The sequence below is a fragment of the Enhydra lutris genome, unplaced genomic scaffold (assembly GCF_002288905.1).
Source record: "Enhydra lutris kenyoni isolate GAN:26980312 unplaced genomic scaffold, ASM228890v2 scaffoldscaffold38, whole genome shotgun sequence".
Classification (NCBI taxonomy): Eukaryota; Metazoa; Chordata; class Mammalia; order Carnivora; family Mustelidae; genus Enhydra; species Enhydra lutris.
The window spans coordinates 15,782,837-15,794,310 of NW_019154122.1; the positions used below are offsets into that span (position 1 = coordinate 15,782,837).

Genomic DNA, 11,474 nt, shown 5'->3' on the forward strand with positions numbered 1-11,474 from the left:
AAGTTTGCATATTTATTGAGCTTTTGATTCTTTTATAAAGACTTGTATATACTACTGGAAGGAGTCCTTTGCTTTTGGAACCCACCCCTTTCCTGACTCAGGTGCGCTGGAGCCCTGGCGCAGGTACCTGTCACTCCTGTCCCCCTCCACGTGTGGTAGGGCATCACTGGAGGAGACCGAGGATGAGCATTAGTGAATTAACACAGCAGCACCCCAAAATCAGCCCCACCCCCACCTCAGCCACGAGGTCCACTCTAGAGCCCCCATGAATTGCTCCCTCCCAGGAGGTGCCCTGGGGGGCCCCACCCTGGGGGTCCCCATAAGTTTTTGACAGGGTGGGCGATGTGTCTCAGGCGTCACAAAGAATGCCCCCTAGGATCCCCCCTCCAGGGGTGGGGTCCCTGTACCCACAGCCCGGCAGGATCTGGGGAGGCTGGATCTCCGTCCTGTGTCCTGCGTAGCTCTGGCCCAGCCCCTTGTGGCTGAGGGAGGGGTAAGGCCGAAGGAGGGAAGTCACTGCACCTGGAAGTGGTAGTGTCGGGGTTGAGGCTAGAACCCAGGCTTGGGGACCACGATGCAGCCCTGACCTGTGTACACCTTGCTGCCCCTGGGCCGCCTCAGGTGAGCGCAGGTGCCCAGGGGCAGGCCGCGTGGGCTGGGGGCCCCGCCCTGACCCCCACCCCTGAGGCGGGCTTCTCTGGGCGGCTTGGGGCAGAGCAGGCAGGCAGAGCGTGCAGAGCGGGGAAGCCCCCGGGCTGGCGCATGCCTGTCGCCTGCTGTCGGAGCGCCCAGCAAGGTGCCAAGAGCCATGGAGTTGCGGCTGGGGGGCTACATGGCAGTGGTGGCTGCGGTGAGTGGGGGAGCATGGCAGAGGGGGGTGGACAGCTTGGAGCCTGACCTCAGGCCCAGTCCCCGTGCTGTGAATGAAGGGGCCCAACTTCCTTGGGAAGTGTGGCAGCCCCACCCCCCACCTTTCAACTTACTTAGAGACTCCACTAGTTAGAGGCTCAACCGGGCGGGGCCCTTCCGCTGAGAGGAAACCCACGCCGGGGGGCCAGAGGGGTCTAGGGGCCCTAGGTGGGGAAAGATCTGGGTCCCCCACCTTATAGAGAGCATCAGGGGGATGGGGCTGCCCGCCTATGGCGGCGCCCTGGCGGAGGCAGTACGTGCCAGAGGAGCTGGCTGGGGACGTCTGCTCCGCTTCCCCCAAGTCTGGTCCTCGCAGGGTGGGAGGGAAGCTCGCTTACCCCACAGCGAGGGGCACCTCTTCTACTCAAGAACCCGAGAAGTGGGCTGCTCTGAGGGCAAGCGGGGGTGCACCCCCGAAGTAGACCAGACGGAGCAGGGAGGGGCCCGGCGTGGCAAGCCCTGCTGGAGCCAGCAGCGCCCATCCTCCAGGTCCTACTCCTTGTGCTGCCGGGCGCCCGGGGCCAGCACAGCACTCCCGGTCCTCCGTGTGACTGTGCCTACAATGTCCAGAAGAGGAACGGTCTGTTCTGTTGCAAGGGCTGTCCAGCAGGTGAGCCGTTGAAGGGGTGGGAGGGCTGCAGGGGAAAGTGAGGGCAAACAAAGGGAGATGGGGGTCAGGCAGTGTCAAGGAGACAGGGGAGGTGGGGGAAGTAGGGAGCCAGAGAGAGGAAGGAAGAGCGGGGAACGTGAGAACGCCCTGTGAATGTCTGACCCAGGTTTGATTTCCACAGGGCACTACCTGAAGGCCCCCTGCCCCAAGCCTTGTGGAACGGCCACCTGCCTTCCGTGCCCACGGGGCACCTTCCTGGCCAGGGAGAACCACCATGAGACCCGCTGTGCCCGCTGCCAGGCCTGTGATGAGGAGGGTAAGGGGCCTCGTGCTCAGTGGGGGGCTCTTGACCAGTCCATGGTCAGGCATTTCTGAAGAAGGGGCTGGCTTGGGCTTAACCTCTGGGTGTGACAGGCCTGTGTCCGCCCATGCCAGGCCTCCACCCTGATCCTGCCCTGAGATGCCTTTGCCCCCTCTCTCCCTGATGCCCCTCCTCTCGCGGCATATGCCTCAGCCTGTGATCTGTGGTGATCTCCATGCTTCTCTCCCATTGGGGGTGGCGCTGTCTCTGGTCTGTCCCCATCTCCATTTTCCAGGGGATCTGCCCCCAGTCCCCGGGGGAGGGGGCCTCTGGCCCTGATGGCCTCCATTTACCCCACCTCCTGAACATCTGGCCAGTCTCCCAGGTGGCCGTGACAAACTGCTCAACGGTGGCGGACACCCACTGTGGCTGTGAGCCAGGCCGGTTCCCGGAGTGCTTGGTCAAGCCCTGCAAGGTCGGCTCGCCCTTCCGCTGCCACCCATGCTCAGACTGCAGGGCCCTGCACCGCCATACACGGGTGCCCTGTGAGTACCCCATTCTGGGCTACCTCCCCCAGCCCCCAGCTCCTTCTCTCCCTTCCTGACCCACAAGCCATCTCCTGGACTGCAGGTTCTGCCAGAGATGCGGACTGTGGGACCTGCCTGCCTGGCTTCTATGAATATGGCAACAGCTGCACGCCCTGCCCCACGTAACGTCCTGGCTGCCCCGGGGCGGGGAAAGGGAGACTGGGAGCCGAGTGCGGATCTCAGGGAAGGGGAGGGAGCTTGGTCCTTAGATGCTAGAGGGAAATCTGCATTCCCCTTAGGACGGATAAACAGGGGGCGCATCTTCACCCTTCGTCAGACTTTCCCGTGGTCTTTCCAGCTGCGCAGTAAAGAAGTATAGGCTTTGTCAGTTTATAGAGACAGCCACGTTGATACGCTTTCAAAACTTGGGCTGAGATTCAAGATGTGCCGCTTGTCCTCTGGGAGATCTTGGACAAGTTACTTCGTCTCTCTGATCCATGGCTTCCCCGTGTGAAAGTTCTCCCCAGGGCTGAGAGTAAGGGGTAAAGCACTTTGTCCGACCGTCTCCTTAGCCCCGGGTGTATTAAACACCTGCCATCTTCCAGAGATGCTCTAGGTGCTGGGGACACGACAGGGAACAAAGGAGGCAAATCCGGTGCTCACAGGGCTGACATTCTTGTGACCCTCAATCTAGTCTACAAGAAGCTTCTTAAGCAGTGGCTGTCACTGTTGTTCCTGGAGACACTATTTTGGGAACATTCCTGGTAGTGTGGGTCCCAGGGAAGAGGCCTAGGAAGGAAAGGGCCTCCGGGATGGAGAACACAGGTAGCCCCTCTTGGGTGTATTCTCCCTCACCTCCCATCCCCTCCCCTCTCCTTGCAGGAGCACCCTCGGGAGCTGTCCTGAGCCCTGCGTGACTGTTTGTGGCTGGAGGCAGAGTACGTGGGTGCTGGGAATTAGAGCAGGACTGCTGGGACAGGCCCGGGGAGACTGAGGGAGGCCGCAACCCCACCGCTCACCAGCTCTTCTCTCAGTGTTCTGGGTCCAGGTGCTCCTGGCTGGCCTGGTGGTCCCACTGCTGCTTGGTGCTATGCTGACCTACACCCACCACCGCTGCCAGCCCTGCAAGCCCAGTGTTGCTAGTAAGTACGGGGCACAGGCGTGCACACATTTCTCGGGGCACGTGGTCAGCATGGGTAGCCCCAAGCCCACTCAGCCCTGATGCAGAGAGCTGGGGCGGGGGTGGTACAGGGGAACACAAGAGGACTTGGACCAGCACCCGGGTCTAGGAGTCTTCCCTGGTTACTGATGAGATGCTCTTTGTCCCTCCACAGATGAAGCTGGGATGGAGGCCCTGACTCCCCTACAGGTAAGCACAGAAGTAGTATTCTGGAAAGAGGGTGAGCCGGCACCTAGGCCGCAGCGTTCTGGAGCTGAGAGGTTGGGCCTTATGATAACCTGTGATCCCCAGGGTGTGGCACGGGGCCTGGCACAGAGTAGACCTAACGAACGCCTGTGAGTTCACTGAGTTCTGAGCGACGGAGAGCAGCATAGCACCTGTCCCTAAGTGGCTCTCAAAGGGCTGGGCTCCAGACAGGTTCTGTGGGATGAGTGCCGCAGGCCTGGCCTCAGACCGGCCTCGGGGAACAAGAGCAGGCCAGCGAGGGCAGGGTATTCCAGGCAGAGGAAATAGCCGTTCTGGACCACAGCGCAAGGTTATGGCCAGCTGCGGGAGGCAGCCTTGGGGAATGTTTGCTGACTGAGCCAGGGACTGGCCGCTCCGGGCCAGGGACCGCAGACAAGGGGCCTTACTTAGTCAAGTTGGGTTGACCTGGGTCTTCTCTTGGCTTCCAGGCCACCCACCTCTCACCCAGGGACAGCACCCACGCCCTCCTAGTGCCACTCGGCAGTAGTGAGAAGGTCCACACCGTCCAGCTGGTTGGCAACGGCTGGAACCCTGGCTCCCCCCAGACCCAGGAGGCGCCCTGCCCGCAGGTGGCATGGTCCTGGGACCCGCTGCACGGCGGAGCTCCTGGTAAGGGACCTCGCTGGCCTGAGGCCTAGACCCCATCCTCCCGAGACGCGGACTCGGTTCCTGAGGCATCACCTGCCCCCTTCGCATCCCGAGCTGGTCAGGTGGTCGTCCCTGGCCCGCCCTAACCGCGGTACCCGTCCGCACCCTCCGCTGCCGCCATCCCTGCCCCACCCCCGGTCCCGGTGCGCGCCTCCGCCGGGGTTCGCCCTCCCCACCGACCCTCTCCGCCCCGCCCTCAGACCCGCCGCCACCGCCGCCGTCGCCGCCCACGCCCTCGCCAGCGCCCCCTGCAGGCTCGGCGGGCGCCACGCTCCAGCCCGGCCCGCAGCTCTACGACGTGATGGACGCGGTGCCTGCGCGGCGCTGGAAGGAGTTCGTGCGCACCCTGGGGCTGCGCGAGGCGGAGATCGAGGCCGTGGAGGTGGAGGTCGGCCGCTTCCGCGACCAGCAGTACGAGATGCTCAAGCGCTGGCGCCAGCAGCAGCCCGCGGGCTTGGGCGCCGTCTATGCGGCGCTGGAGCGCATGGGGCTGGACGGCTGCGCCGAGGACCTGCGCAGCCGCCTGCAGCGCGGCCCGTGACCCAGGGCGTGCCCCCCAACCCCGCCGCCCCTGGCAGAGCCCTAAGTATGGTTACTTATGCGTGTAGACATCTTATGTCACTTATGGAGCCCGGCCCCGCCCTGCGCCGGCCGCCCTCCCCGCCGCGCGCCCGGCTCCTGCCCGCGGCCGAGACGCACGGACCGGAGCGGCCGGCGGCGGCTCGCACTGTCCGCGCCCGAGCGCGGGAGGCCCCGCTATTAAATCTGTGAACACATCTACTGCGTGGCGTTTCCGCGGGGCTGGGGCGCTACGTGGCCGGGGCCTGGCTTCCTGGGGGCGTCGGAAGGGAGCCGGAAGTCTCGTCACCCCGGGGTCGGGGACCCACGTAGGAGGCAGGTGCGGCCCTCGGCTCCCAGGCCGCACCCCGCCCCCTCGGCCGTGCCCCAGTTACCCCGAAAGGCTGAGGAAGTCGCGGCGACGGCGCGAGAGAGTGAACGTCAGCCCCGGCGGCTGAGAGAGCTTTAATGGGGGAGCGGGACGACAGGCAGTTGGGGGGGGGGACACGAGTGCGGGGCCCCCGCCCCCCCCCCACTCCCCACCCGCGCCGCGGGAGGGTCCGGGAGCGCGGGGCCTGGGTGCGCAGACTTCACGGCGGGGGCGGGCGGGCAGAGGATGGGCCCGGAGCGGCAGCTCTGTCCCGACGGGCAGGTTGCTGTTACCGCTTCTGGTAAACAAGTGACTGAGAGGAAGCCCTCGCGCAGATGGGAAATGCGGCCGGGGCGGGCAGGGCGCGGATCTGGGTCAGGACTGGAGGAAAACCCCTTCCCCGAGCGCGGGGCCTGCCTCCGCCCAGGATGCGCCAGCCACGCGGGTTCCGGGGTGCGGGGGAGGGGGCTGCGGCCTGTCGCGCGCGCCCCGCGAGGTAACAAAGTCGCCACCCGCGGGGCCGGGGAGATCTCTGCGCGACCTTCCACGCGTATGCAAATATATGTAAATAGGCATGCAAATAAGCAGCATCTTTTTGCGTCAGCAGCTTGCTTGGGCACTTTTTCTGGGCGGCTGCGGCGGCGGGCGCGCTCCAGCGTCGCCCCGGGCTGTGGGTGCGGAGGCCAGAGGGGGGCAGGGAGGGGTTCCAGCGCGGGAGGGGGAAGGCAGCGCGGCTCCCAGCCCTTCCGCCCCGGGCCGGGCAGGCCGGGGCGGAGGCTGGGGCCCCTCGAGCTCACGCGGCTGCGAGCAGGAGGGCGGCATCTAGTACTTATTGATGTCCCCCTTCTTCAGGATGATCTGTCGCTGCCAGGGCGCCAGCTTGGTCTCGTCGTAGCCCAGCGTCCGCAGCTTCTCTGACTGCTCTTTCTCTCGCTGCATCCTCTCCTGCTTCTGTCGCTCCTCTTCTTTCCTAGGCGTGGTGTGGGGGCAGAAAGGCGGGCAGGGGTGAGGGTGGGCCAGGCACCGTGAGGGGCTCACGGCTGTCAAGTAGTGGCTCCCGGAGGGTGGGGGCTGAGTTGCTTAGGACAGGGGGGCTAGTTGTTGGTGGCCAGGGCAATGAGTTCCAGGGGCAGAAGGGCTAGGGGATGGGGATTGCGTCGGGAGGCACAGGGCAGGGTTGGTGGGCACAGGGGGGCTTGGTTGAGGGCAGACTGGAGTCACCGGGGCACACCCACGAGCTGGGGGGTGAGTGAGAGGCTGTGGCTGAATTATTGCTGGCTGGGGTTATTACTGGCAACAGTGGTGCTGGGTCAGGGGTGTGGCGGAGGGTAAGGGGGAGTGAATTCTGGAGTAGGGCCGCTGGACAGCAGAAGGACCACATTACTGAGAGGTAGTGGTGGGTAATTAGGGACAGTTATTATAAAACAGGGGCTAGGGGCGCCTGGGTGGCTCAGTGGGTTAAAGCCTCTGCCTTCGGCTCAGGTCATGATCCCCGGGGTCCTGGGATCGAGCCCCGCATTGGGTTCTCTGCTCAGCGGGGAGCCTGCTTCTTCCTCTCTCTGCCTGCCTCTCTGCCTACTTGTGATCTCTGTCAAATAAATAAATAAAATCTTTAAAAAAAATAAAACAGGGGCTAGGGGCACCTGGGTGGCTCAGTCATTAAGCATCTGCCTTTGGCCCAGGTCATGATCCCAGGGTCCTGGGATAGAGCCCCACATCCGGCTCCCTGCTCAGCAGGAAGCCTGCTTCTCCCTCTCCCACTCCCCCTGCTTGTATTTCCTCTCTCACTGTCTCTCTCTTTTAAAATCTTTTTAAAAATAAAACAAGGGCTAGATACACACTGTTGACAAGACAGCTGCTAAACAGATGTGGCCATTGAGCATATGAAATGTCAGAATGAGACACATTGTAGCGGTAAAATGCACACGGCGTCTCGAAGACTTTGTGAGGGGCGCCTAGGGGGCTCAGTGGGTTAACGCCTCTGCCTTCGGCTCAGGTCATGATCCCAGGGTCCTGGGATCGAGCCCCAAGTCGGGCTCTCTGCTCGGCGGGGAGCCTGCTTCCCTTCCTCCCTCTCTGCCTGCCTCTCTGCCTACTTGTGATCTCTGTCTGTCAAATAAATAAATAAAATCTTTTTTTTTTAAAGTGTAAAAGATCTCATTAATAACTTTTACACTGAGTACGTATTGAAATAATATTTTTATATATGGGGTTAAATAAAATATATATGTTAAGTTCACCTGTATCTTTTTATTTTTTCAAGATGGCTACTAGAGATTTTAACATTACAGAGTGGCTCACATTATACTTCCATCAGCACTGGGCTAGAATACCGGGGCGGAAACTATGTTTTGAGGAACAGAAATCAAGGTTATTGACAGTGAAGTTGGGTTAACTGAAGGCCCGGTTAATGGGAGACAGGGCCTGGGTAATTGGGGACTAGGCCGGTAGGGCATAAGATGTAGACTTTGGGGCAGGGGCTCAGTTACTGGGGGAGAGGAGTCTGGTGGCATCACTAGGAGCAGAGAGGTTGCGCTACAGACCAGAGTGAAAAGGGGGTGTGCTCAAGATGAGGCTGGACGAAGGGGCAAAAGCACGGTGCCCAGACTGGGGAGGGGTGGCAGGCGAGGCCCAGTCCCACACTCACCGCTTCTGCTCCCTAGAAGGAAAAAGAGACAGCATCATTTGGTGCTACCATGTCAGGGACGCGATCAAGATATCCTACCAAGCCTTGATGCTTCCGGTTCTCCAGCTCACCTCTCCTCTTCTAGCTTCTTCCGCAGGAGGTCTCGCCTCCAGGCAGGCATGCCGGCCAGCCGGGCCTCCTCCTCTTCCTCCTGAAACACAAGCACAGAGCTTAGGACCAGCATGGGCGAGGAGGTAGGGGATCAGAGGTGGGTGCACCCCCAAGCCAGGGCACGTGCACCAGTCAGGGACAGTGGGCTAGAGGTGTCCTCCTGCAGGGCACACAGATGTAGGTGCCTGGCCACAGTCCCCTTAAAGGGAATCTCCCAGGCTCTGCCTCCTTGTAACTCAGGTCCCGTATCCTAAAGGTGGCACTAGAGAGGTCAGAGCTAAGGTGTGGGAGAGGAGCAGAGAATGAGCTTCCTCCCCACTGGGGCATGCTGACAGATGGCCCAGGCCCCTGACCCGACTCTCTGGGCAGACCCCGAGTTGGGCCCCCACAGATCCAGCCAGCTCAGAGAGGCTCGGGCTGGCCTCCAGCGTGAAGAACCTTCTGCCCCATATGTGTCCTATTCCCAAGTGAGCAGACACTACTCTACAACTGTGTGGTTGCAGTGACCTGGCAGGAGTGGGGGCGGGCATCCAACACAGGCGGCTCACAGCAAAGAGTTTTATTACTTGGGCGTTTACACAGGAGAACATGTCACACGGAACACTACACACGTCGCTCCATGACCTCAAAGAAGTAGCTGTGGATTCAGTGAAAAACCAGAGAGAGGAGAGCCCCACTGCCCCAAGGGGGACCCACGGTCCCTCGGGGGCGGCTTCTTCCACCTGGCTCCAACACAGAGCCAGGCAAGACTGTAGGGCCAGAGGGAAACACCAGGTTTGCCCTGTGCCCCGCCCTGCCCGTTCTGGCCACTGCCCCACATCTGGCCACGCTGGGGTTTCAAAGGCCGCGGCAGCCTGGTCCTCCTGGGCACTCTGGGTTCTCCAAGGCCACCATGCTGGCTTCCGGGTTCTTCCTGCTGGCTTTTTGCCTCCAGAGGGCATCAGACAGGCATCCAGGCCCTGGCGAAGGTGCTGGAGGGGAAATTGCAAATTCTGCTCAGATATCAAAGAGCTCTGCCTCCTTCTCTTTCCAGAAGGAGAAGCTGCGATCTATGTAGCGGCAGATGTCCTCGTTGCTGAACTCGCCCATCTCAGACACCAGCTCCAGGGGATCTTCGGTGGGGGCTTCGGAACTAGGAGGGTCCCATGTGGGGGGCGGCGCAGCGGGCGGGGATGGGGTGCGGGGCTTCGGCACAGGGGCTGGGGCTTCGGGCTGCCCCTCTGGCCAGTCCACCCTCTGAGCCGAAGCGATCTTTTCCGCCGGCTCGCTCTCCTCCTCTTCTCTTTTCTCCTCCTCCTGCTCCTTCTCAGCCTCCTCATCTTCCGGGGCTGGCTCGGCCTCCGGGCTGTCTCCAAAGAACCGGCGCCTGAGGTCCTCAAAGCCGTCGCTCCAGCTGCGCCGGCCGGCCTCCACCTCCTCCAGCACCACGCGGTGGAAGAGGCGGATGAGCTCCCACGGGTGGCTGCCCAGCCGGTCAAACATCTCGTAGCACAGCAGGTGGCGGAACTTGCGCTCCTCACGGCTCAGGCCCATCTCGAGCAGCTGGAAGTAGCCGAGCATGAAGAGGTCGAGCGTGAGGCTGTCGTAGCGCCGGGACGCGCCGCCGTCGAGGGGCGGCAGGAAGTGCTCGGGCCAGTACAGGCCGTGCAACAGGCCCGAGCCCGGCGGGCAGGCGGGCACCTGCCGCAGCAGGCTCCGCCAGTGGCCCAGCAGTTTGCCCACCGCCTGCCGCTGCTTGAGCAAGCGCAGCAGCCGTCCGTCGGGGCCGTCGGCGGCCGGTGGCTGGGGGTCGTTGGTGGCGTCGGGGGCCGGGCGCGCGCCGGCGGCCACCACTCGGGGCAGCAGTCTGCGTAGGCGCGCCTGGGCGTGGCGCCCGGGGCCGCGGAAGGTCCACCTGCGCCAGTGCTCCAGGAAGAGGTAGACGATGCGCTCCTTGCGCATATCTATGTAGTCTTGGACGCCGCGCAGCTCGGGGGTCAGCGGCGGCCGGCGCGCGGGAGGCTCGGGCTCGGGCTCGGGCATCGCCGCCTGGTGGCCGGGAGCGTCAGGCGGACCCAGGGCTCCCAGGGAGTCCCCGGCGGCCTGCAAGCCGTTGTTGGCGGGGGCGCCCGGCTCCCCGGCGCCGGCCGCCACGTAGTCCTCCTCGAGGATGGGCTCTCGGCCAGAGGCGCCGGCGGGGAGCGAGGGCTTGCTGCGCGAGTCGCGCGCGGGCGCCGAGCCCTGGGCGCGCAGTTCGTAGACGGCGCGGAGGTGCTGCACCGAGACGCCGCACTCTAGGATCTCGCGCGCCACGGCCTCGCGGCACCAGCTCAGCGAGTGCGAGCGGCCCAGGCAGAGCGGGCCCGGCCGCCAGGGCGCGTCGGGCAGCGGGGCCAGCGGCTGGCCTGTGTCGGCAGCCAGCAGCTCGGCCAGGTGCGCGGGCCGGCCGCCCAGCGCGGCCAGCAGCGAGGCCATGCTCTTGAGCAGCGTGGAGATCTTGCTGCACCAGGCGGGCAGGCTGGCGGCGCGGCCATGCATGCGGCGTGGGTCGACGGTGAAGCGCGGCGCCGAAAGGGCGGCCGAGATGGGCAGCAGCTGCTCCAGCTCCAGCTCCAGCTGCTCCAGGCGCGCCTCCAGCTTCTGCGCCTTGTGCAGCACCTGCAGGTTCTCGATTTGCTGCTCGATGCGAAGGATGTCGGCTTCGGTCATGAGCTCGCCGAAGGGCCCGAGGATGGCGTTGTGCGCGCTGGAGTACCTCCAGCCTTCGCGGGGGTAGCAGCACGAGCTGGCGGCGGTCAGCTAAGGCGGGGAAGACAAGAGAGGGGAGGGAGGCGCGTCTCCCTCTGGCCCGGTTCCCGCAGCGGCCGCCGGGGGCGCCATTTGCAGGTCCCGGGTGGTGTAATGGCTCCGCGGGGCTGTGCTGGCGGGGATGGGCCGAGCCCGGCCGGCCGGCAGGTGACTACCCTGGGACGAGGCTTCGGCCCAGGCCGCTACTCCGGGCGCCGGGCAGTGTCCTCTTTGGTCGCTGGCGGGGTCGTTGGGCGCTGCTGCAGAGACAGGGCGCGCGACGCCGTCTCCACACTCGGCTGGGTTGCTCATTACACCACCGAAGGAACATGCAAAAGGCGTTGAAGCCGCGACGCCAGGCGGCCCTCCCCCACCCCGTCTCAGGTCTGCGTCCCGGCAAGGCCTCACCCAGACCGAGGACCCCTTCTCAGCGCCCCCTGCAGCCCAAGCCCCCCGTATGCGCGCCGCGCGTGTTTGCTGAGCCCGCGGCCAGGCTGCGGCTTCAGCCCCTAGTCCCCGCACCAGGAATAATAATAAATTTATGGGGTCAGGCGCGCCAGAA

The 11,474-nt window shown here is 63.9% G+C and overlaps 2 protein-coding genes across 2 annotated transcripts in view; one reads left to right on the forward strand and one right to left on the reverse strand.

Moving 5' to 3' along the window:
* The first annotated feature begins 791 nt into the window (after nucleotides 1-791).
* Nucleotides 792-5,188, forward strand: LOC111154615 (TNF receptor superfamily member 25). Its single transcript, XM_022514321.1, has 10 exons — nucleotides 792-850; nucleotides 1,399-1,519; nucleotides 1,701-1,835; nucleotides 2,198-2,365; nucleotides 2,451-2,529; nucleotides 3,230-3,285; nucleotides 3,382-3,489; nucleotides 3,682-3,716; nucleotides 4,202-4,382; nucleotides 4,622-5,188. Exons 1-10 carry the CDS (start codon nucleotides 809-811, stop codon nucleotides 4,960-4,962), a joined length of 1,266 nt encoding a protein of 421 aa, XP_022370029.1. The 5' UTR covers nucleotides 792-808; the 3' UTR covers nucleotides 4,963-5,188.
* An 871-nt stretch (nucleotides 5,189-6,059) lies between these two features.
* LOC111154867 (espin) overlaps nucleotides 6,060-11,474 on the reverse strand; it is a 30,601-nt gene continuing 25,186 nt past the window's right edge. The window contains exons 11-13 of the mRNA XM_022514801.1: nucleotides 8,107-8,186; nucleotides 7,997-8,008; nucleotides 6,060-6,319 (exon numbers count right to left, since the gene is read on the reverse strand). Coding sequence (XP_022370509.1) covers nucleotides 6,172-6,319; nucleotides 7,997-8,008; nucleotides 8,107-8,186 — 240 coding nt within the window. The 3' untranslated portion in view covers nucleotides 6,060-6,171. The remainder of the gene's footprint in view (nucleotides 6,320-7,996; nucleotides 8,009-8,106; nucleotides 8,187-11,474) is intronic.